Below are 26,144 nucleotides of genomic sequence, written 5' to 3'. Positions count from 1 at the left end.
AAGTGGTACCTCTCAGGTTAAGAACAGTTTTAGGTTAAGAATGGACCTCCAGAGGTACCACTGTAATGTGAAAAGAAATATTTGCTGCAGCAATAGCAGACAAGCTTCTTTGAATCAATTTATCAACATCAAAAGTCAATAGCTGGTAGTGTGATGCATCTTTAGTTATTTTATGGCTTGAGATGGGTTTTTATTTCATCGGCTTACCAATGTCAGTGTTAGCTATCATATTTGATCTGCAATTCAGGGTAACATATGCCTCTCATGGACTGCAAACCAGGACAGCTTATGCCATAATAAAATGGGTTAGTCTTTAAGGTGCCACAAGACTCTGTTGTCTATGAATTCATAGCAGATGATGAGTACCATATTTTTCCATGTATTAGATGAGGGTTTTTTTACTCAAAAATCATGTCAAAAAACTGGGGTCATCCTATACACAGATAGTGGGGGCAGGGAGCTGCACGCCGCCAGGCAGCAGGTTGGGGGGTGCGCAACTCCACCCCATGCCGCTGCGGGAGGTGCGCACTCTAGGGAGCGTTTCCCGCAGCAGTGTGGAAGGGAATCTGTGCACAGCCAGGCAGCTGGTTGGCAGCCCACACCCCGTTTCCCGCCCACAGTGGCATGGGAGGGAACGGCTGCTCACTTTGCCAACCCTCAGCAACGGCCCTGCTGGTGCGATGACGTGCATGCAATTACCCCTAAAAAGCTCAACAACTTTGGGCCAGCTTCCCTCATTTTCTTTAAATTTAGTCCCCCAAGATATGGGGCATCTTATGTACGGGGGCATCTTATACACGGAAAAATACAGTATTTATGGTATTACTGTGACTATGATTTAGCTTAGAGTTTATTTGAGAACTTTTATGTATTTTGCACAATGAGATAGTTACAGCCCAGTTACAGCCCAGTTATATTTTGTACAGGATATGCATTATCTTTTGTTTTGGCGTACAGTAATCCTGCAACTTATGCACGTTTAACTTGGGCACATTCAGCTTTATGTGTTTGGTAATCAATCAATCAATCAATCAATCATTATTGTGAGTTTATCTACATGTAGAACCAAAAACCCAGTGCAGGGGAATGGCTAAGTGTTGGAAACTGAAGATCTGGGATCTGGGTTTGAATTCATGCTCAACCCTGAAGAGCCTTATGAAATCTGAGCTACTCAAACACTCTTTCTGGGTTGTTTTGAAGATAAAATAGAATAACGTGCATATAAGTAAATCAGAGCTACTTGAGAAGGGGAGGATAGTTCAAAAGACAAGCATCCACTCATCAACACAAGATAAAAAAGATGTGCACTTTTATGTAATATTTTATGTACCAATAGAAACTTGACTTGCATTTATTATGTCAACATCAAAACAAAGCTTTATACACTTTGCAGGCTGTTTGGCATAGTTATATATGTAAGAGTTTGTCTTTGGTCATAGAAATAAACTTATGCAATAATCACATCAAATCCAGATCTTATTAAAATATTGTGGAAATAAGCTTCTCCACTGATCCTTTTACAACAGAGGTAGAGTGGTCGAATAATCAAACCAAACTATATGATTCATAATGGAAGGAAGAAAAGTAAACAGAAACATATTCCAGCCAAAATCAAGCCCTTTCTAGTTCCACTTATTTAAATGGGAGAGCATAAAGCACATGCTAAAGTCAGCAATTTAAGGTGTCTAAAAAGTGCTTAATTTTGGCCAATTAAAGGCCTAAACATTTCTGAATACGAAAAAGAAAAACGTTTGTTATTACTGTATGAAATTGCTATTAGTTGGGCCAAAGCCGGGCAAACTTAAAAACTGAATCTCCCTCTCCTGGAGCAAGACTTGCAAAAAGTAACAGGTAAGTTATGAAATATGAGCAGAAGGTAAAGTCGATTTGGCCACTGTTTCACAATGTCAAGCAGACCCTTGTATGCTACAAAAGAAAAGAGATACAGCACATTCAATGGTGTTGTTCAACAGTGTTGCAATTACCTATTTCATACTGAAGGAGGAAAGAACGGTGTTACACCTGTGGACTCAATTCTATGCTTCTAGTTTTGACTTTACATTTTACAGAAAGCCATCTTAACTACCTGGATATTTTATACCAAACCTAGCACAACCTACCGAGGCGGCCATAAAAACAACCCAACATTAACACCAGTGGTTTTGTGAAAAATTTTATATCCCAGTGAGTTGTTAAACTGGGAAACAGATACCAGTTTTTAAGCTCCTTGGAAGTCTTTTGAAGTCCTAGCGTTCTTGGGTATGGTCCTCAACGCAATGTAACTCAATGTTTAATTTTTATCGTAAACTCGGCATTAGTGGTACTGGAGCTCCCTCTATTGGGACAGTGGAGGAGACAGTCAGTAACAGCCCACCATGCAATCTTTCATTCACCCGAAGCTCACAACCATCTTGAAGCATACGAATTGCTATGCGCGCAATGTTCTTAGAGTCATCAAGCCCACTGTGAGGCCGTCCATCATAGTCCATTCCCAGCTTTTCAAGCATGGTTGAAAGTCTAATTTGGCTTCTGGGAACCTGATAAAAGAAATAAAAGATACTAAAGTAGGAGGAGGTAGGAAAGAGAACCAATATACACACCCACCTACATTATTATTATTATTATTATTGTTGTTGTTGTTGTTGTTGTTGTTGCTGCTGTTATTAAATTGTTCAGTTGCCTAATGCCACAAGCTACATGTGACATACAATGTTAAAACAATCCAAAACAATGTAACAGAAAAAAACCTGTAAATGAACACACAAGGTGAACATCAATTTACAGGGAGCAAGTAATAAAAAGATGTCAAAAGTTTTTAACTTCCTTAAAATTTATGGGAGAAAAGGGAAATCTTCATGCTACTGAGCAGTTCCATTGCCACATGCAACAAGAATAAGGGCATCGGTACATGAACAATGGTCTTTTTGATTTTTCTATTAGGGTTGGCAATATACTTAAAAGTATATTGGGGTAATGGCGGCAAGAATTTTAGTGGCAAGAAATTGGAAAAATACTAAAACACCTAATATAGCAGACTGGCAAACATTAATGGTAGAATACTTGCAGCTAGCAAAGGTGACGGGAAGAGTTAGAGGCAAAACAAAACATAAAGTCCACAAGGAATGGAGAATATTTAAAGAATATTTGAAGAACCATGGTATAAAGGGTAGTCTCCTGGCAGACTTAGACTGAGCCTTGTAGTATATAAAGGTAATTGACAATTTACATAGAAATACGATAAAAAATAGAAGAAATAAGTAACTGTGAGGTAAAAGTGTATTTAATAGATAACGTACAATAATAATGTTTGGAAGTCTTTTTAAAACCTCAACTACTTTTCCTTCTTTATTTTATTTTTTCATAAATTATAGTGTCATGTGTACTGTGAGGTATACAAAGTATCTTTGCTTCAGTTGCTATCATTTTCTTTTTTGTTACAAACAAAAACAGAGTGTTGTATAAATGTATATTTTTGAAAATTAAAAAAAGAAAGAAAGAAAGGATAAGGGGACCAGTCTCCTCACTGGACAGAAGATAACACCAGATGGTGCACAAGTAAGAACTCGCCATCTTAAATAGCAAGATGAACAATACAGTATTTCTCATTTCTAGCTTGTCCCTTCACCAGACTGGATCATAGGTAATAATAATAATAATTTATTATTTACACCCCGCCCATCTGGCTGAGTTTCCCCAGCCATTCTGGGTGTACTGTTTCAGAGGCCTCTTCATTCCTCATACTTCTCTCTTCACGATCCTGAGCCACACTGATGAAACTTCAAGAAGGGATGAAAGCACTAGCACAGGAATGGGGAACCTGTACCCTTTCAGTTATTAAGACTACAGGGTCATGCTGGCTGGGGCTGATGGGCATTAAAGGATGGCTACCCCCACCCCGGGACGCGGGTGGCGCTGTGGGTTAAACCACATAGCCTAGGACTTGCCGATCAGAAGGTCGGCAGTTCGAATCCCTGCGACGGGGTGAGCTCCCGTTGCTCGATCCCTGCTCCTGCCAACCTAGCAGTTCGAAAGCATGTCAAGTGCAAGTAGATAAATAGGTACCGCTCCGGCAGGAAGGTAAACAGTGTTTCCGTGCTCTGCTCTGGTTCGCCAGAAGCGGCTTAGTCATGCTGGCCACATGACCTGGAAGCTGTATGCCAGCTCCCTCGGCCAATAAAGCGAGATGAGCGCCGCAACCCCAGAGTCGGCCACGACTGGACCTAATGGTTAGGGGTCCCTTTACCTTTACCCCCACCCCAACTATGCCAGATGTGGAATCAGTCAGTTCTTGCCAGCCTCTTAATCATCTACCCTACACCGTCTGTAGCCAAGTTGGAACACCTCATGCCTCATCTCTGCTGCAGCCTGGGAATGCTCCTGTCAAACACTGCTCTTAAGCAACCCAAGTTTAGCCCAGTCATAGTGGCACAGCAAACAAAGGGTTATATGCAACTAAATTCTATTGACAGTAGACCAACTGAAGATAATAGGCCTAAATCAGACATATGCATTCATTTCAATGGGTCTACTCTGGGTACGACAAATATCGATACAACCCACAATAACGAAGATTATACCCTTCTCAACCAATTTAGAAGAGCTAAAGGCACAGTAGTCAACAGTTACAGGCTGGGTTGCTGTTTGCTAACGGTTTGGCCAGAGGTATACCTCATCTGGAACTCTGGAACAGAGCTTTGACTAAATTAAGTTCTAGCCAGCTAGGACTTGATGTGTACATTTCCACAAATTTTGAAGCATGGAGATAGAAATGTGGGGGGTATTTTTTTTGGGGGGGGGGATTTGAAATATATGCAATACTTATTTTCTGAGAAAGTAATAAACTTACATTTAGAGCTTAAGAACATAAAATGCTTCCTAGCTATAATACTAGAAAAGGCATATTTTTGTTTTTGCAGAGAGGAAAAAAATAAATATTGAAAACACAAATCATCATCATTACAGGAAAGTTATCCCTGCAGGCTGCATTATCCAGAAACAGATAAAAGAAAAACAAAAAAACCTGCAAGGAATGCTCCCTCTTTTCAACAAACTTCAATTCTCTAAACAAGAAATGATATAAGTCTACAGTATACTTAAATTTTAAATACCTAGCACTGAGTTTCAGGCAAAGTAAGTGACAGAGACACAAACCTTGTAGAAGTTCCCATAGGATTTGCGAATATTGATCCACTTCTTAGCAAAAGAAGGATATTTCAGACGGCTAATGCGACACTGGATATTCAAAAATTTACTCATATCCCAAGATCTTAAAAAAAGAAAAAATATGCATAGTATCTTAAGAGTAAGTTAGGTGTCCCTTTCATGCTAATAGGACCAACACATGAGAATCTCCCTTGTGTCACTGATTACATGAACTTTGGAGGTCATCTTCTGGGCACCCCCACCTTCAGAGGCTGGACAGGTGGCAACCGGTCTTCTCCCCTTTCCTTTTATAGAAGGTTGGGGAAACCCCTAAAACAGATTTAGTGGGTATGCGGGGGGGGGGGGGGGAGCGTATTCCACTGCACAAGGATAAATCCTTGCACTGGCAAAACTCCTTTTAACCAATGAGTTTTGAGGCCAGGTAAAAACAGTTCTATTTGCCTGATCTTTTAATTTAACAGTGAGATAAAAAATGCATTTATGCGCTGATGTTTTATGTGACTCTGCTGGATTTTTAAAATTTCTGTCACTGTATTAATTAACTTTGTTTTTGTAGCTGCAGTGGTGTTTTACATTACTTTATATAGAATCTGTCTTGTTAGAATTAAAGAGGTAGGACTCAAATAGCAAAATTGCAACTTTTATGCAGAAGAGTTTTTTGTTTTTTTGCTATACTAATTATGGGTAGAAACATAATTCTGGATATGGATAGGAACATAATGGAACATGGTTGCGACCAGCTCACTAGCTGTAAGAACCACTTGGATTAAATACTTACATATGAATACTAACATGCTTGAAATAGTTACACATATTATCCCCACTGAATTCAACTTTGTTTGGGAGTCCTTTTATAGAACTATTCATCATGACATGCTATTCAGATAAAAATGCAGAAATAGCTTCAGTTACCTGAACAATTCCAAAGATGCAACATAAAAAATAGTACAGAGTTAAGATTATCAATTTGGCTTAATTTTTACAATATATGTTTCTTGATTGGAAATTACTGGTTTTGCAATGTTAAAAATATTATTTTTAAGCAACTGAATACATACCCATCAGTTAATATGGAATAGCTATATTTGCTTCCCAGTTCTTTCTGTTTCATCCAGTCCACAGCATGTTGCAGAACCTTTGGAAATTCATCTGCTTTATCTACAAGGTCCTGAAAATATGTAACACCAGCAATGAGCAAAAATAAAAATATTGTACAAGATATGATCTAAAAAAACATTGTGCAAGAAACTGTGAAAAGCAAGATTAACACAAATTGGGATTTGGATAAGACAAATCTTTAAAAGCTTGCTAGAAAGTCTACAACAGATTTCCAAAAAACAAACGTAACTAAAAACGATATTGTTTTCTATTGCATTCAGTGGATAGTAACTATTTTCAACCACTCCCTGCACAACAGACAACATTAGATGGAGCTGCATTCCTAACACTTATACTGGAAAAACAAACTTTAAATCAATCCATCAACATAATCCCCATAAAATTTAAAATAGTAGCACAATCTGAATACACCTGCTTATAGCTAGAGCAATACATTTCCCTTTTTATCTCCCAGAACAATGCTCTTTAACTTTCTTTTAAATCTCTGTTTGTCTGCTTAGAAACCATTATACACCTGCTGATTAACTCTTACTTTAAGGCATATTCTAGGCTGCACTCTATGGTTTAAATTGCTCTACTCAAACTGGGAGCACAGTCTAGAATATTCTGAACACCATCCAGGGACAGTTTCCAGCGCATTGTGTGGGAAAATTCAGAATGATACAGTATCATTCAAGCTACCTTTTAGGGAATCCTATCTTCCATCAACGATCTTATTGAGAATACCCTGATAAGCACCTGAAGGAGCTTTAGGAATCCCAAGAACACAGGCTGAAAATCATGGACACATAATTAATATACTTGGAATATTGATTTTGGAAATGTTAATCTGGAAAGAGGAAAGGAAGGGGGACATTGCTGTCCTAAGCCCACTTAATTAATCATCAACATACCCAATAAATATGCTTGGAACCAGGAGCCAAGACTATTATTCTTTAACAAGCACTTGCTTCATTTACATTCATAACTGTGGTCAGCTGCAGAGAATGTTACCTGAGAGATTCCTGTCAAATTAATGCAGAATTCTGAAAGCTGAGGATTAATCTCTGGTTTCACATACTGTTGAAATGTGTCCTCCTATAATATTAAAACATAGTTCACTTGGCAACAATGCAAAAGAATCACAGAAAATGTATAATGTTTTAGAAGAAAAGAGTAATAATAAAGGTATTAATTAGCATGCAAACAGTCAACATCCAAGCTTTTTTATATTTGAACACAAGCAGTGAAATGGCAAAAATTGTATGAAAGAGAAAAGCTGACACTCATTTTCTTATGGACAGGGACATTCTCACAGCCTCCACTTTGGGCACAGCTGTCAACTTACAGATTTGAAAATAAGGGACCAGCAGCCTCGAAAATAAGGGATCAGCAGCCAAAATAAGGGATTTTTCCAAGCACAGGTATGTTCAACTTCTGAGCCCCTCCGAGCCAAAGGCAAAAAGCCCAGCCAGTAGCCAAACGAAGCCTCAAACCTCAAGGAAAACCACTGTCACCTCTCCGCTGGGAAGTGCTGAGCAAAGGCGAGTCCCCAGGCAACGTGGCCGATTTGATTGGCACAAGGCATGCAAGCTCCACCCCCCCAGTCGTTCTTAGACTCCTTATTGGGTGAGCAACGCAGCCAAGCAACACAGTTGGAGCCTCCCTCCTCCCTGGCCGGCAGGGAGGGAGGGAGAGGAGCTGCTTCCTTTGAAACCCGGGAAATTTAAGGGACATCATCAATAAGGGACAGCAGCGGGACATGGCGCTGGGATAAGGGACTGTCCCGCCAAATAAGGGACGCTTGACAGCTATGACTTTGGGTATCTTTGCAGGCTGATATGTAGTGCTGAGACCTTTTTAACATACAGTAGCTGTTAAAGAACTATGGACACACCTTCAGAGCCACTGAACACTTGTACAGATGTGATTTTTTGCACTATCGAGGGCAAACTTACGTTACATATGTGTAATGAAGCTCAACAGATCTTTGAAAAATGAAAAGCAGTCCAGGGATGCTGCAGTTTTTAATATAGGAGTGGCAGTGTAATAACGTTTTTCTTGCTGGCTGCTTTTCCACTAAAAAAACCTTCTTCCCCTATCCAAACTGCTTTTCCTTCTGAAGGTTCTAGTTACCTTTGTTGCAGGAACAAACATGTGATTACTTTTAAATTCCTGTAAAAAATCTTTTAAACTGAAAGCTGAACACAAACTAAAAGTTCTTTTTAAGAGGTTAAACAATATCTGTAAGAAAAGGATATACAGTGGTACCTCAGGTTATCCCTCTGGATACGTAATCTTCGGGTTGCAAATGTGGCAAACCCGGAAGTGTATACTTCTAGGTTTTGCTGCACGAGCATGCGCAGAAGTGATCTACACGCAGAAGTGATCTGCACGTCTTGTGTGTGTGCTGAAATGCTCAATTGCACCACACGCAGGACTTTTCGGGATACGGCCGGGCCTCCGGAACAGATCCCGTCTGTAACCAGAGGTACCACTGTATTGCCTAAATTCTCTTTTACAAAACACACTGTATCTAATGTTTGCTACCCATAAAAAAGAAGAAACGGGGTCACTTACAATTTCTAATGTCCGAGTGTTTAACAAGACAATAGGAAATTCAATGATTTCATGTGTAGATTCAGGAGGATTTCCTTCTTCACAAGTTGCTTCAAAGTCAATAACACAGATGTAATCGTAGTAATTATCTGCATTCATAGTCTGGTTTTGCATTAACTTTTCTTTCTTATAGTAGTTTTTCAGTCTCTTTTTCAAAACATCCTTCACTCCTCTGCCAAAGGAAAAAAATATATCAGTGCTTGACCATCACCTAAGGTTTATTCAGCAAAGTGCTGAGTGTAGAAATGCCATGGTATTTGTAGAATACAAAGTGTAGGAATCTCATGGTGTATTTGCTGGTTGGCTCCCTCTGCAAACTTTAGCCCTGCCTCTTGTAAATGCCAATGCCTAAAAGGAATTACAATGAGCTGTTCTGATCCACAGGCCACACAAAGCAGTTGCTCCTACAGCACAGTCTTCTCTTGAGAAAGGAATAACCACCTTAAAGCAAGTCCAAAAATCTCTCTAGAAGAATCAGAAAAATCACAAGTCTTAGAAAATGGAAAGACCACCTTATTCAGAGTTACCCCAGTTCTTTACATAGGAAGTCAGCAGTGAAATGGAAACACTTAAAAAAAAAATCATTTGATTCATGATTCATATAAGCTTAAGCATATCCAGGCAAGCTGCAGTGATAGATAGGAAAGGAATTAATCTCAAAACAGAAATAGTACGAATTATGTACACAGCTAAGAAGTTTATTTCAGCTAATCATAGCTCGTTAACCAATTTAGGGTTTGGCTATAATGCTAAACTACCAATCCCATCCTAGTGCCCTCCAGATCCTTTGGACTACAGCTCCCATCAGCTCCAGCTAGCATGGGTAGTATAGCGGAGGAGCGTGTAATTCTGAGACTTGTGCACACAACGGCAAACTGTTTATCATTACATCCAAACCATCCTATTGAGTTTCTTCCTAGCTGTCATTCTCCCTTCAATTCCCTTTTCTTACCAGGTTAACCTTTCAGGAAGGCTATATGGAACTTCTCTTACATGTTCCTTTTGCTGTATAACTGAAGAATATACAGACTTGTAACTTATATTGCAAACTTTGGAATTACAAATTATGCAACAAGTCATGTGTTCAGAAATTACATTACCGGTAGCAGATGTAACTATCAAATCCTCAGTTTCTCCACAAGTCTTCAGTTCCATTCCATTTATAATGTACTCTAAATAACTAACAAATGACAAACTTTCCCTCTAATTTCACTTACTCTTCAGGCTGTAAAAAGCTTGTAAAAACGTTGTCCTTGAGGGTTTTTTTTAAATGTTTAATGTTTTATTATGTTTTTATATATGTTGGAAGCTGCCCAGAGCAGCTGGGGCAGGGTATAAAGAATAAAATTTCTTCTTCTTCTCCTCTTCTTCTTGTTATTTAATGTTGTTGTTGTTTAGTCGTTTAGTCGTGTCCGACTCTTCGTGACCCCCTGGACCAGAGCACACCAGGCACTCCTGTCCCCCTGGACCAGAGCACGCCAGACACTCCTGTCTTCCACTGCCTCCTGCAGTTTGGTCAAACTCATGCTGGTAGCTTTGAGAACACTGTCCAACCATCTCGTCCTCTGTCGTCCCCTTCTCCTTGTGCCCTCCATCTTTCCCAACATCAGGGTCTTTTCCAGGGAGTCTTCTCTTCTCATGACATGGCCAAAGTATTGGAGCCTCAGCTTCAGGATCTGTCCTTCTAGTGAGCACTCAGGGCTGATTTCCTTAAGAATGGATGTGTTTGATCTTCTTGCAGTCCATGGGATCTCAAGAGTCTCCTCCAGCACCATAATTCAAAAGCATCAATTCTTCGGCTTCTAAGAATAGGGATGCATAATAGGTGACCATGCCGGTCTCATTCCAGCCCAGCTCAGGGAAGTTTTTAATGGTTGATGTTTCGTTTCGTTTTTAAATACAGTCGTACCTCGAAGTCTAATGGAATCTGTTCTGGAAGTCCATTCAACTTCTGAAATGTTCGGACACCAAAGCGTGGCCTCTGATTGACTGCAGGAAGCTCATACAGCCAATAGGAAGCCCTGTCAGATGTTCAGCTTCCAAAAGAACGTTTGAAAACCGGAACACTCACTTCCGGTTTTTGATTGTTTGGGAGCCAGAACGTTCGACTCCCAAGGCATTCGGGAGCAGAGGTCCGACTGTATTTTGTTAGAAGCCACCCACATTAGCTAGGCCTAGGGCAACTCAGTCAGATGAACGTCATATGAATAATAAAATTATTATTATTTACATATAAAATCAGAAATGCATATGTATCCTCAAAAAAGACAAACACCTGACAAATGCTTACCTGGTGTCAAGCTTGAATTCAGCAAGTTTAGCTCTAAGTTCATCTCTGCTCATTCTGTTGATATGGCCATTCGTCAGAGAAATCTCTTTGTAAACTGGGTCGCTGAAGTCACTTGAACCAGACATGGTTTTCTTTTCTTGACAATAAAATATATAATGCCGCTTACTCTGGAAGGCTATGTTATAATGATACAAAACAATCAAGTTTATATCAATCAACCTCAACTTCCAAAGCTTAAAATAAGTATTTTATTCAACACATTCCTGCTGATTTGCTGATCCATATATAAACTAATAACACTTTTTACCTGATCCAGGGCATTATATAAAGAAAACCCCAGAGTTGTAATAGTCTGGAACCTCTCTCTCCCCCTCATACATATGTAACTTTTGAAATCATTTTTCTTTTATGAATGAAATGATGGTCAATATTGCTTTGTGGGTCGGATTTAGTTTGCCAGTCAATGGTCTGAGATCTGCTGGGGAGCTCTTGCTGATAATTCCACTGTGGCTGGTGCCACAGTATCCTAGCAGAATCTTCTTGGTCACAGTACCCAAACTGTTGAATTTCTTTCTAGTGGATACCTCTTATCCCATCAATATATTTTCACCACTGGCTGAACCTGTTCCAGCTGGCTTTTGAGGAATCAATCGTCATTATTTTACTTATGAATAGCTTCCCATGAGGCATCCTGAAGCGATTTAAACACAATACTGTAAGTTATGTTGTCCTGCTGCTGGCTATTTCTGTATCATAATTTTTAGATTGTATTAATATTTTATTATGTATTTTAGTATAAACTGAATGCCGTCCTGGGAACTTTGACTGAAGGGTGGTCTAGGTATATGATAAATAAGTCAAATGCCCTTTATATTCATCTTCTGGTCTCAAATCTATTTCACTCTACACAGAATTAGTGTTACTGTTGAGACAGATAATGCATTAAGTGCTTTAGGTTCATGATGAAATATCCATTTCCTATATGAATAATATTGCTGTATTCCTTTACTTTGTACCTGTGTCATACATCTTATTTAGACCTTTCCGCTCCCCCATTTCTACTCTGATCTTTGTCCAAGGACTGCAAGGCTTTACCCCTTATCATTAAAAATGCTTAGCGGTACAGCAACATCCTGAGACAACCCATTCTGCAAACAGCTTTGAGTTGTTGGTTTTTATTATCTAGTGTGGTATAGATTTTATGAAATAAATAAATAGTAATAAATAAAAGGCTTTGATGCAATGTGAAACCTACATAGTAGGTTTTTGTGTGGCACAAAGCAATAGACAGTCAAATGTCAAATCTATCGCTCTGTGCCACAAATTTTTTGGGACTCTTGCAAGATCCAAGTCACCAAAATCCCACATTATTTCCCCATTTAATCAGGATTAGTTTCATGGAAAATCCATTCATTAAAAAAAAAAAAACTTGGAAACAGCAGATACGGATTAAAGATGTTGGCTATTTGCAGATTAGTTGTGCTGCAGAGGGCGTGCTGGAGAGACCACACAATACAAGGAATGCAAAATAACTTTAGCTAGGTCTTAATAACAAAAACTCCTTTTACATTAATTATAATATATCCATAAGCATGACCCATCCACCAACCCAACCACCAGGGTACTGCGAGAACTAGGTACTGCTCTTTATATACTATACCCAACAGCTTAATTAACATAACTTAACATCACCTGCTATACCGCTTCACAGCTGTAAAACTAGGTCACTATTTGCTCTGGCCCTTAAAGAGATACACATCTTGTGGAACAATAATGAACCTTCAAATGTAAAGAGACCACACAGCAAGAATTAGCGAAGAATTGGAAAACACAAGAAGTACCAACGGTGGAAGATTGGCAGACGAAGATGATGGATTTTTCAGCGCTAGCTGACCTGACTGGAAGAGTCTGTGACCGGAAGGAGGAGAATCACCAGGAGGAATGGACGAAATTTAAAGACCATTTAGTTAAATATGTTATGTTACTGGAAAAACTTGCAAATATCAGATAGGCTTAGGATTTAAATATGCAATGTGATGAATTAATATGTTTAATGCCAAATTTGAAATAAAGAAAGAAAGATGTTAAGTGATTAAGTTAATCTTAGAAGAATATTGGTTTTGGAAAACTAAAATGATATACACTGAAATTCAACCGGGGGGATACGAGGAAGTCACTTAACAATGTTACACTGGTACCTCAGGTTAAGTACTTAATTCGTTCCGGAGGTCCGTTCTTAACCTGAAACTGTTCTTAACCTGAAGCACCACTTTAGCTAATGGGGCCTCCTGCTGCTGCTGCGCCGCCGGAGCACGATTTCTGTTCTCATCCTGAAGCAAAGTTCTTAACCCGAGGTACTATTTCTGGGTTAGCGGAGTCTGTAACCTGAGATACCACTGTACTAAGATTGGTTTAAATATGGCTGAGGCTATATGGAACTGACGGAAAGGACTGGCAGAATCCGAAACCAGGGAGAGGAGAGGGTGGAAGAAGATTGGGAAATTAAATTAATTAATTAAATTAATTTGGTAAAATTAATGACTGTTAGAAAAATGGTGGAATGATATTATATGGATTTAGCAGAAATGTTATAAGAAGTTAAGTATAGATAAGTAATTTAGTCTTAAAGGGAAATAAGGTTAAAAAATATGTTATGTATAAGATGATAAAAAACAGAAAGATGGAAAGGATTTGCTGAAACAATTAGTAGAATTGGAATACAAAAAGGGAGGCGTGAGGAAGTCGAGGAAACGAGGTAATGAAGGATAGAATACGGAAAAAGAGAGATGCATTTTAAACTGTTTTTGTTTTGATTTATTTATGTGTCTAGTTTAATGGGTTTAGGTTGGGTTTTATATTGTTTGTATATTGTATTGTATTGTATTGTATTGTGGTGTTTTTTCTGGTTTTTTTTTCTTGTCTCTTTTTTTTCTATTTTTGTAACCTTTAAAAGTAATAAATATTATTTTAAAAAAATATGGCTGAGATTTATGTTTAAAAAATATTTTGGAAAATTAATTTTAAAAAATTGGGGGAAAATAATAATAAAGAGACCATTCAACAAAATGATGTGTGTGTGCTACCAAAAAACCCAACAACTTTGCCACACACAAGCAGACCAGAGTCTACAATAAAGATGCACGCTGCTCCGCCCACTTCACCCCATATTCGTTTACCCTCCAGCCTGACGAGGAGCTCTGGAGAACCCGAAACCTTGCGTGATATGCTGTGGGAATTTGGCGGACTTCATAACGGTGCTGCTCTCACGAGTATTAATGGAAGCACAACCCTTTCAAATGTGTTGTGGGAGTGGTTGGAGGCGGTTATTGGTTTGTTTTTATTATCTATTTTGTAAATGAAAAAGGTGTTTAAGTACACCTTCCTGAAGAAACCAGAGGCCTTTCTCTTGGGCATGGTCGGCCAATTGGTGCCAAAGAAGGATACAACTTTATGTACGCTACAGCAGCAGCAAGAATACCCATCGCAAAGTATTGGAAGACACAAGATCTACCCACCCTGGAAGAATGGCAGATGAAAGTAATTGAATACATGAGCTGTCAAAGCGGAAGAATAAAATAGAGATCTTTGTTACGAGGACTTTGCCGGTTACATTTGTTATAAATTGGATACAAATTGTTACAAACAAGGAATAACAAGTTATTTTGACTGGTGGACGTGATCTGGAAGGGAATTTAGTTATTGCAATCCACCTAGAGGAGCCGAGGGACATTACAAGTATTGTTGGCGTGGAATTTGACCAGAACTTTCTATCTCCTGGGAAACTGCAGAAATGGAACACTATTTTGTCTACAGAGGTCTACGCACTAAAGGAGACAATAGATTTATCTATTGAAGAATGAAAAGGACTTGACGTAATGTTTTGTTCTTGAATAAGAAGCCTCTGTAGAGGAATTAGAAGCTTTTGGAATTGGAACATTTGTGCAGGAGAGCAGGGAAAAAGAAAAAAAAAAGGAGGAGTGAGATCAACAAGAACAACAAAAATAATAAGAACTGGATAAAGTTGGAAGTGGGAACATTTGGGACATCCAGATTTGACAGGTTTAAAGGAATAAAATTGGAGCTTTCACCCCTAGATATAAAAATCTGGATGGAAGAAATGGGCCTTTTTTGAGACAGACTCCTTCCAAGATTGGACATTCGAAACTAAAGATGACTGGGAAAGGACTATGGTTTAGAGAGATGTGGGAACACCAGGAAGACATCAGACGTCGAGGAACATTGGGAACGCAACCGGGAAAGGGGGGAGGGAAATTTGGAATCCAAAGGGCGTAAAATTATTTTTTTCCATTTTTCTTCTATTGTAATCTGTATTGCATATTAAAGGGGGGAACTCGCGGAAGGGAACAGGTCGATTTTAGGGGATGGGAAAATATTTTTAAAATTGAGTCAATGATAACAAGTTTAAATTTGGGATAAGAACTTGTTGAAATTCTTTTTTGTTTATTTGTAAGAATTGGAATACAGGAGGGGGAGGGGAGGGGAAGTCCTGAAAAGATGTTATTGGGAAAAAGATTTTATGGAAAATCCTAATAAATATCATTTAAAAAAAGAAAGAAAGAAAGTAATTGAATACATGGAACTGGCGGAAATGACTGGCAGAATCTGAGACCTGGGAGAAGAGCTGGTGGAAGAGGACTGGAAGAAATTTAAAGACTATTTACAGAAACACTGTAAAATTTATGAATGTTAAAATGATGTTGGATTAAAAATAAGTGGTATTAGTGACAAAGTTAGAAAGAGTATGCAAAAATGAATTCATGGATGAAAATATTGGAGTTGTGGTATGTTAAGGTACTAAGTTAAAGATGATAAATGGAAAGAGGGTAAGGATTTGCTGACTTGATTGTGTAAATGGAATTACAAAAAGGGGAGGTGTGAGGAGGTCAAGAAAATAAGGATATGAGTTAGAAAGTTAGAAAAAGAATAATGGATTTTTTCTTTCTTTTTTATTTTTATCTACTTTTTTGTGTTTTGTGTATTTTTCTGTGTTTTTTTCACTTTTTGTTGTATTTTGTTAAAAACTTTAATAAATATTTATTTTTAAAAAATATTATCTATTTTGTATGGGGAGTTTTCCTACGGCATTTTTATGTTGTGAACTGCTCTGATAATAATAATAATAATAATAATAATAATAATAATAATGTGAAGCACCACAAGTCTGGTGGTGATTCGAGACCGTTAAAGAGGACCGTTCTCCTCCCCTCCCCCCTCGCGCGCGAGCGCCATTCCTCCTTCAAACGGCTAATGCCGCCTCACGTGACTTTCGCCGGGCGCCGCGCGCGAGCTGGACCAATGACGCCACAGGGGGGAGGAGGAGGGAGGGCGATTCCCATTCTGAAGCCTCTCCGCGGCAACGCTCACCCGCAAGCCGGCTTCTGTCACTCCTCCGTTCTCTTCTAGCGCTAGCGGCTGCTGCTGCTGCTGCGACGTCGGCACGTTCGCGTTCCGCCGCTCCCTTCTCTGCCGCTCTGGCGCGGCAGTCCCCGCGCGCGGGCGGGCGCCAGAAGATCAAAAGCAGCAGCAGCGTCACACAAGGGGGCGGGATAAGTGACGCAAGCAGGCCGGAGAGCCTCTGCTGGCACGGCTCCGCCCACCTGAACCTGACGATTGACGCGTAGGCGGGACTTAGGATAGGAACACCCCTCCCCTGATCTTAAGACTGAGGGAGCCTGGAGGAGGAAGTGCGCGTGCGCGCCGCCTCTGCCGCGCGTCTTTGTCCGGCGCCCGGCCTCTCTTTTCCTCCCGCCCATTTCAGAACGGAAAGCGCCCGTTTGGCATCTCCTCCTCCAATCCGCGGCCCGTCTAGTGTCACGTGGAGAACTCCCGCTCTCAGTGTTTATTTAGGCAATGCGCCTCGACGTCAGGGGGCGTGGCCTTCCTCCCAGACTCCCGCTTTGCCCCGCCCCCTGCCCGGGCTCGGGTTTAGGGTGGTTGCAGGCAGTTCCCCCGCACAGGGCGCAAAATAATAATGTATCAAGGACAATATCAATAAAACCAATATTTATACGAAAATACCAATTAAAATATATACATCGAATATATCTTTATTAATTTTACTTCCTCTCCAAAACTTGGTGCCCAAAATCCTTAATAACAGCCAGTACAGTCATACCTCTGCTTCCTGACTATGCAAAAGCCTTTGACTGTGTCGACCATGGCAAACTATGGCAAGTTCTTAAAGAAATGGGAGTGCCTGATCACCTCATCTGTCTCCTGAGAAATCTCTATGTGGGACAAGAAGCTACAGTTAGAACTGGATATGGAACAACTGATTGGTTCAAAATTGGAAAAGGAGTACGACAAGGCTGTATTTTGTCTCCCTGCTTATTTAATTTATATGCAGAATGCATCATGCGAAAGGCTGGGCTGGATGAATCCCAAGCTGGAATTAAGATTGCCGGAAGAAATATCAACAACCTCAGATATGCAGATGACACAACCTTGATGGCAGAAAGTGAGGAGCAATTAAAGAACCTTTTGTTGAGGGTGAAAGAGGAGAGTGCAAAATATGGTCTGAAGCTCAACATCAAAAAAACGAAGATCATGGCTACTGGTCCCATCACCTCCTGGCAAATAGAAGGGGAAGAAATGGAGGCAGTGAGAGATTTTACTTTCTTGGGCTCCATGATCACTGCAGATGGTGACAGCAGCCACAAAATTAAAAGACGCCTGCTTCTTGGGAGAAGGGCAATGACAGGCCTAGACAGCATCTTGAGAAGTAGAGACATCACCTTGCCAACAAAGGTCCGTATAGTTAAAGCTATGGTTTTCCCAGTAGTGATGTATGGAAGTGAGAGCTGGACCATAAAGAAGGCTGATCGCCGAAGAATTGATGCTTTTGAATTATGGTGCTGGAGGAGACTCTTGAGAGTCCCATGGACTGCAAGAAGATCAAACCTCTCCATTCTGAAGGAAATCAGCCCTGAGTGCTCACTGGAAGGACAGATTGTGAAGCTGAGGCTCCAGTACTTTGGCCACCTCATGAGAAGAGAAGACTCCCTGGAGAAGACCCTGATGCTGGGAAAGATGGAGGGCACAAGGAGAAGGGGGCGACAGAGGACGAGATGGTTGGATAGTGTTTTCGAGGTTACCAGCATGAGTCTGACCAAGCTGCATGGGGCAGTGGAGGACAGGAGTGCCTGGCGTTCTCTGGTCCATGGGGTCACGAAGAGTCGGACACGACTAAACGACTAAACAACAACAATACTCAGAGTCATGCTCTTTATTCAGCTCATAGTAGTGAGGAGGAATGAATGTTCCCCCAGAATGTCTGCTTTATATACATTATTTACACAATGTGCTGCACGTGATTGGCTAATTCCGGGATTCTCCTGTAGGCCAATCAGGTTGTGAATTCACTTTCATCCGTGGCTGGATTGGGTGGCTCCTGCGGACCAATCATACTGCTGCATTGTTCTAGGACCAATCAGACTGCTGCATTCTGAATCCTATTGTTATTGGGCCAATTAGACTGCTGCATTCTGAATTCTATTGTTCTACGACCAATCAGACTGCTGCATTTTGGATCCTATTCGACTCAGTACATCACAGTTACAGACACTTCAGGTTGCGTGTTTTCATGTTGCGCACTGCACCGAACCCGGAAGTACCAGAACGGGTTACTTTTGGGTTTGGTGCATGCGCAGAAGCACTAAATTGTGCTTTGCACATGCACAGAAACGCCAACTTGTGACCCGTGTGTGCGCAGATGCGGTGCTGCGGGTTGAAAACGCTGTGGGTTGTGAATGTGCTTCCTGCACGGATCACGTTCGCAACCTGAGCGTCCACTGTATGAAGACCAAGCAGAACTGTTTGTTTACATTTCTTACATCATGCCAATACTCCTTTAGTACTGTCATGCTGTCCACACAAGAGGATTGCTGATCTTTTGTGTACAAATTCAGAAAACCTATAGCTACCTAGGAGAGCTTTCCACGTATGGCACTGCTTCTTTTTTATCTCCATTTTTAATAAATGGTAATATCAAATATAGTTCTGTTTCATTATATTCTCATAATTATAGTAGGGTACAAAGCGAGAATCTGGAAATGTCATCTTTCCTTCTGTAGCTTGTCTCTTCAGTTTTTGCACTGGTAAGCAATGTACTTTTGGTAGCTGTAGTGGTTAAACTGTTTCCACTTTGGAGTGCTGCATATCCTGGATGATTTTTTTCGCCCTGTCTCTTCACCTGTTGAGAAGTTACATAATTTGTTATGACTTCCTTGAAAATAAGTGTGTCTACTGATCTGCTCTTTAACAGATCCATAAAATTTAAATGAATGCATGTTACCATGTTGATATTTATCAACCAAGAATTTTTGCATTGCTGGACATTAACATCCTCTAGCAGTTGGAAGGCTTCTTCGAATAAGTGGGTGAATGTAGGTATTTTTCCTAATATATCAATGATGCTCCTTTTGATAGTCCCTTTGGAGCATGAGTAGGCAAACTAAGGCCCAGGGGCCGGATCTGGCCCAATCACCTTCTAAATCCGGCCTGCGGACGGTCCGGGAATCAGTGTGTTTTTAGTAGAATGTGTCCTTTTATTTAAAATGCATCTCTGGGTTATTTGTGGGGCCTGCCTGGTGTTTTTACAAGAATAGAATGTGTGCTTTTATTTAGAATGAATCTCTGGGTTATTTGTGGGGCAAAGGAATTTGTTCATTCCCCACCCCACCCCCCACCCCAAATATGGTCCGGCCTCCCGCAAGGTCTGAGGGACAGTGAACCGGCCCCCTGCTAGAAAAGTTTGCTGACCCCTGCTTTGGAGAAAGTGGTTTCCCGCAGGCAGGCTGTGGCTTTGTGCCTGCGTTGGAAAAAACCTTAAGGAAAATGAGTGTTTTAAAACTTAATGGCTAAGCCACAGCATGTGAGCCGTATCTGACACCCTTGGAGTGTTTTGTGGCCTGCAAGTCCTTTTTCCTAATTTGAAAGGATCTTTCAGGTTGGTTGGTTGGTTGGTTGGTTGAAGATATTGATTTATTCTATAGGTCCCCTGCTGTAATACCATGGGGACAGTTTTTTGTGATACCCCAAGGGCCCTTCCAAAATGTTGTAATTTTAAAAATAATATGTAGATTTTTTTTGCTGTGATTTCAAGAGGTGCTTTCTCTGATTACTCAAGGTTCCACACATCCTCCCATTTTTAGATTTAAATATGCATTACTGGCTGCTCCTGCGGGTGCTATGACAAAAGGTTTTTGTGTCACCACCTTGTCTCATCAAAATGTGTCCTATAAAAAGAAAGTTTTTGCCACATCAACTTTGAGATGCAGCCTTCAGTGAGGTCACCATGGGCCAATTTGTCCCCCAAAAGTAATGTACAACATAATAATAAAATAGTAAATAAAAGATAAAGTGGGCAAAGAATAGGAATTGTAAGGCGGAGCTAGAACACGGTGGGGAGTGTTTTTTAGCTCAGTAGGTCACATTCCCTTGTGGGTTACCTTCTGCCAGTGGTGGCTGGGGTCAGAGGCAACAGAACTGAGAAGTAAGATAAATTCTAGCCATGCAAAAGCCAGAGGTTTTTATGCATATTTGCATGAACACACACACCAAAAAAATCCTCCAGGCTAACAGGATGCATACAAGATGCATTCTAGCCAGGTAAAAGCACCCAAGGAGGACGTAGAATCAGGTTAACAAGTACAGTAGTGGGTGACTGGGGCTTATGGGGAGAAAAGGTATTAAGATATGGGGAAATGGGGCATGGCCCAGGGATAATCTTGAGGGTCACTTTTGGCTCCTGGGCCTGAGGATCCCCACTTTGTAGTGCATTAACTAGATAACAATCTAGCAATGGGTAGGAAGAGCAGTAATCTTAAATCAGAAACTGGCCTCTGTGTGTGTGTGTGTGTATGTGTGTTTTCACTTTGCTTCATCAGATTTATTAAGTGTTTTCCTCAGTTGGCTATTGTGTGTATGAAATATTAAACAGAGAAAGTATAAACATAGATGAAATGGCTGTGAACTGCAAAGAGAGTCTGAAACAATTTATGTACGTTTTAAAATGAGCATATTCAGGCCACTTCCTGCTCTTAATATTTCCCCCCTTCTTGCCACCAGAGGGCAAGCAATGCAGCACATTCCGGGTATGGAGAATTGCTCATGCATTACTGTACTTCTTAACATTTATAATAAAAGGTTTTCAAAGGAAATGTTAAACCAATCATTTTTCTTCTCAAAGAGTGCCACTTACTTCTGAGTCCTGAGTGAAACATCTGGTTTTGGCTTCAGGGTGGCAGCGTAAGTATCTGCAGAAAACGTGAACACGGAGCACAGATTTTGCATTTAGCCTGCAATGTCATTTAATGCCTCGTTCTAGTTTTGCTCTGTACGTTCTAGTGGTAACTTGGTGTGGCACCACTCTGAACTGAAGGCAAGGGCACCATAGGCTCTGCCACCAACCTGAGGACCAAGAGACGGCACCCTGGCTCTCAAAGGAGAACATTGTGGCAATATGGAGACCAACACGGCCCCCATCCGTAGGCTAGAAAAGGAGCATATGCAATAAAAGCCCTTCTTCCTTCCCTGTCAGAAAGTACACTGGGTTCCAGCTGCCAGTTTTTCTGAGACTGCAAAACTGAAGAGAAGCCATCCGTCAGGAAACTTGTAAGGACTGCTGGATTGTGTGTGTGCTTAAAAGAGAGGGAGGCCCACATGTCCAGGACAGATGATACTGCTGAGATGATGTAACTTCAATAATTAGTGCCTGGACTCGTTTACTTCACTCTTCCCTCCCTATTCTTGTCTCCTCTAGTCTCTCCTTGACTTTTAGATTGAGTGCCTGCAGGCAGGGACTGTCCTGTCCTTTAATTTCCGTACAGCACCTATAAATATTTAGGAGCTTCGTAAGTGACAAATGACAGCAACTTATTCATTAAGACACTCATTTCAAAGCACTTTTTAATCAAGTGCCATTTTAGTCTGGGGCGAAATATTTCCCAGGCACAACAAGCGGACGCTTACCTCTGGCGATAGGAGTCGACCTTGAAAGATAGTGGCATACAGAGTGTTTGATCTCCTTTGGGATGCCATTGAATGGATGTGTCGACTCCAAATCCAACCTGTCCCTGAGCCCCTGAAGAAATAGGCATGGTTTCCTCATTGGAGATGGTAAAGAAACAGAAATGTCTCAGCTAGATCTGTCCATACCAAATACCTTGATGTTTTCTAATTTTTCTTCCTGGTGCTCTTTCCGCACTCTTTGGAATTGCCAAGTAGAGTTTAGAGTTTATCTTTCTTCTGGCTCCAGTGCCTGCTTGTGGCCTTGTTTGTTGTGGTAGCCAAGGAAACAGTGACTCGCTTGCAAGCAACACACACACACACACAGAGAGAGAGAGCAAGCATTTTTCAGTCCAAAAATCTTCAGCTACCAAGGAAGCTAAATCCGTTATTTTAACTCTTCTAAACTTCACTGCACAGAAGGAAACCCTGCGTTTTATTTTTCGTTCTCAAGAGATAATGTCCTATGGGAATCCTCGTTACATTTGCTCATGTGCGTTCCTAAAACAGTTCATGGCAGTGGCAAATCAAGAAGATAGTAGCACTTCTTCGATTGGCTAATCTGTCTCTGCATCTGCTTGTAATTGTGGAGCGCGAGTTAAGAAATAAAGCACATTCTTGACATTACACAAGGAATGGAATCCAGTGATAATGGTGCCCATGGCAACAAGTATAGGCAAACTCATCTCCCCTCCTCTCCCCGCAGCCCTTATTTTATTTCTTTAAACACTTCGATCCCTTGCAGGCATTGTGTAGAAGATCGTATCTCCCTTCACAAGTAGTTATTAGAGCCAGTTTACACAAGCAGAATCAAATCCTGTTCTGTGTAGCATGTAGGCGGAAGATGTGCCCACGAGGGGAATTGTGTGTTGGAATAAACCCCTTAACCAAACTTGCCAGTGGGAAAGGGAGAAGGCTAATAATCCATCACCTGATAAGATATTAAGCTTCTGCTGGAAAATGTTTACTACACCACCCACTTTTACAGCAGTAGGTGAATGGAAGGCTTTAGGTAACCTATATGCATGTGAATGTATGCTGGCTTTGGAAAACCCACAGCTGCTGGGAACCAGCTTTCCCCACCCTTCTAGGAACAACACTGCTACAACTGTCAGTTGTCCTGAAAAGACAAGGGGAAATAACCATTTGTTTCTCCACTACCGCCACTGTCTAGTTGCCAGGTGTTATGTACTGAAGTTCTCACCCTGGGCCAGCGGGGGGATACTGTAGATAGTTCAGGTCCACATATGCAAATAAGGGATTGAAAGTGACATTCAGTGATTGGCTAGTTACAGAAAATGGTTACTGTTGCGTTCTAGTGGAGCTCTATATAAGCAGGCTGACTGAACCCTTCAGTTCAGTTCTGTTCTAGCCTGAGAATAAACAAGAGCTGCTTGAAGAATCGCTGTGTCGTCTGATAAGTCCACCCACAACTTAACACCAGTGTCCTGCCAAACTTGGAATATGCATACCTGCTGCAAATAGTAAGGCAAGAACTGTTTTGGCTGACAGAAATGTTAGAAAAATGCTGCGAATGAATGTCTTCTCATGTTTTCTTTTCCTTGTAAAACGTATTAAGAACCTCCTCAAAACATTCCCAGCGGGGTATTTACATGCACTGCCCTGTGCTCCTTTCCTTCAGGAGCAGAATTATTTCAGTGCTTAATGTGCAAGCTTACTGGAGCAATCCAATTATTTTCCTTTTGAGAAAAGCACCACCTGCCTCATAACTTGACTCCCTTCCAGTATCTGAGCAAAAAGCCGAGTGACTGTGTGTTTTTGCAAGCGGGGTTGGGCTGAGGGGGAATGGTTTGCCTAAAGTCACCTAGGGAGGTCATGGAAGAAATGGGAACTTTCTGATTCATGGTTTGTGGCTCAGGCTGTCGTCCTCCTCTGCCTGCAGCATCTCTCAGTCTTAACTGCTCCTCCAGGCCTTCTGGAAAATGCCAGAATTTTTTCTGGGTGGGTTTGCTGTGGGGAGGGGAAATTGCTGCTCAGCAAGAAATTTGTTGATTGGGCCCCAGAACTCTTATAAGAACATGGAGAGAGCCTTGCAGTTGGGTCAAGGTAATGGGCCTATGACAAACCTAGACAGCATCTTAAAAAGCAGATACATCACCTTGCCAACAAAGGTCCATATAGTAAAAGCTATGGTTTTCCCAGTAGTGATGTATGGAAGTGAGAGCTGGACCATAAAGGCTGATCACCGAAGAATTGATGCTTTTGAATTATGGTGCTGGAGGAGACTCTTGAGAGTCCCATGGACTGCAAGAAGATCAAACCTATCCATTCTGAAGGAAATCAGCCCTGAGTGCTCACTGGAAGGACAGATCGTGAAGCTGAGACTCCAATACTTTGGCCACCTCATGAGAAGGGAAGACTCCCTGGAAAAGACCCTGATGTTGGGAAAGATGGAGATCACAAGGAGAAGGGGACGACAGAGGACGAGATGGTTGGACAGTGTTCTCGAAGCTACCAGCATGAGTTTGACCAAACTGCGGGAGGCAGTGGAAGACAGGAGTGCCTGGCGTGCTCTGGTCCACGGGGTCTTGAAGAGTCGGGCACGACTAAACGACTAAACAACAACAAATGGACCTATATTGTACAGCACTCTGTTCTTATGGGGTCAACCAAATGCCTCTGGCAAGTCAGGACCTGAGTGCAACAGCATTTAACGGTGGGGGCAGAACATAGCCATCATGGCTGGTAACCATTCTTAGCCTTCTCATCCATGAACTTGTCTGTTCTCTTGAAACATCAATTCTAGCTGGTAACCTCTTCAGCAGTGAGAAAGAGAAATATAAACAGTGATAAAAATGCCATTGACGGACAGGAGCCTAGATTAAAAGGTAAAGGGACCCCTGACCATTAGGTCCAGTCGTGAGTGACTCTGGGGTTGCGGCGCTCATCTCGCTTTATTGGCCGAGGGAGCCGGCAGACAGCTTCCGGGTCATGTGGCCAGCATGACTAAGCCGCTTCTGGCGAACCAGAGCAGCACACGGAAATGCCGTTTACCTTCCCGCCGGAGTGGTACCTATTTATCTACTTGCACTTTGACGTGCTTTCGAACTGCTAGGTTGGCAGGAGCAGGGACCGAGCAACGGGAGCTCACCCCGTCGCGGGGATTCGAACCGCCAACTTCAGCAGTGAGAAAGAGAAATATAAACAGTGATAAAAATGCCATTGACGGACAGGAGTCTAGTTTACAAAGAGATAAAACCAGGTGAACAATGACATGTCTGGTTTCTCTAGCAACAGGTTTTTACTTTGCCAAGGCAACCATGATTGCCAATGTCATTTGCTAAAATGACCTCAAATAGCTGAAGAGATTTTAGCAGTTATTGGCTGGTGTGGAATCAGAGATTTTCTCTTGAGGTGCAAAGGTATAATCAGTTCATAAAACACAAAAAGCTTGTATTTTAGAAAGGTTAAGAGTGTAGCGACTTTATACACTTTGCTGTATAATGCAGAAAAACCCTGCTTGTTTTTTTTTTTATATCACCGTCAATTTATAACCCATAAATATAATAGCCTTCCCACTAGATGCTTCTTTAAAAAATGTACGTTAGTATTGCTTGGGGTCATGTTTTTCATCAGTTTGTAGAAGATCTGCATTGTAGGGAATTTAATTCCATCTTTCCTGTCCAAACCGACAGGGTTGTCTGCATAAGGCTCTGATCACAAAAAATCTGGAGGGCATATGATGGTATTTGGGAATCTCGTGGAAGGGATGCATGCAACAGCACTGCGATTTGGATTCACATTTATGCAAGCCAAAAACAGTAGTAGCAGGGCATTTCTCCAACATTAGGAAGATCCAAACTGTCTCTCATTATTCAGTGGAGGCCTTCGCCTCAGATTTACTTGTGGAAGTCTCTTGAACACCACGTTTTGTAATGTGGATGTTTGCCTCCACAAAATTAATTTTTCCGTTCTGGATTTGTCC

At 41.2% G+C, this 26,144-nt stretch overlaps 1 protein-coding gene and 1 long non-coding RNA gene across 3 annotated transcripts; both read right to left on the bottom strand.

Annotated features, from left to right (window-relative positions):
• Positions 1–1,320: 1,320 nt before the first annotated feature.
• On the bottom strand, positions 1,321–16,772 carry ERI1 (exoribonuclease 1). Of its 2 annotated transcripts, none has more exons than XM_079959751.1 (7): positions 16,556–16,772; positions 11,171–11,345; positions 8,842–9,052; positions 7,276–7,359; positions 6,222–6,331; positions 5,152–5,266; positions 1,321–2,537 (listed from the first exon to the last, which is right to left on the bottom strand). In XM_079959751.1, the coding sequence occupies exons 2-7, from the start codon at positions 11,293–11,295 to the stop codon at positions 2,298–2,300; spliced, it is 885 nt and encodes a 294-aa protein (XP_079815877.1). In that variant the 5' UTR covers positions 11,296–11,345; positions 16,556–16,772; the 3' UTR covers positions 1,321–2,297. The 2 variants fall into 2 exon arrangements, with proteins under 2 accessions (XP_079815877.1, XP_079815876.1); XM_079959750.1 differs by lacking the exon at positions 16,556–16,772 and adding an exon at positions 14,347–14,502.
• Positions 16,773–18,869: 2,097 nt separating this feature from the next.
• Positions 18,870–22,803, bottom strand: LOC307206105. The gene is made up of 3 exons (XR_013834277.1): positions 22,163–22,803; positions 21,393–21,447; positions 18,870–19,382 (listed from the first exon to the last, which is right to left on the bottom strand). It is a non-coding gene; the product is annotated as an uncharacterized lncRNA (long non-coding RNA).
• Between the last annotated feature and the right edge of the window lie 3,341 nt (positions 22,804–26,144).

Source organism: Podarcis cretensis (assembly GCF_951804945.1).
Source record: "Podarcis cretensis genome assembly, chromosome: 17".
In the NCBI taxonomy this organism is placed as follows: Eukaryota; Metazoa; Chordata; class Lepidosauria; order Squamata; family Lacertidae; genus Podarcis; species Podarcis cretensis.
The sequence above is the reverse complement of the archived record's forward strand: the minus strand, read 5'-3'. Positions and strand labels throughout refer to the sequence as shown.

Coding starts and splice junctions, on each gene's coding strand:
- ERI1 (XM_079959751.1), bottom strand. CDS start 11,295: ATGTCTGGTTCAAGTGACTTCAGCGACCCAGTTTACAAAGAGATTTCT. Junction 7,360..8,841: donor ACACTCGGACATTAGAAATT/GTAAGTGACCCC, acceptor TTAATATTATAG/GAGGACACATTTCAACAGTA. Junction 2,538..5,151: donor CCTATGGGAACTTCTACAAG/GTTTGTGTCTCT, acceptor TTCTTTTATCAG/GTTCCCAGAAGCCAAATTAG.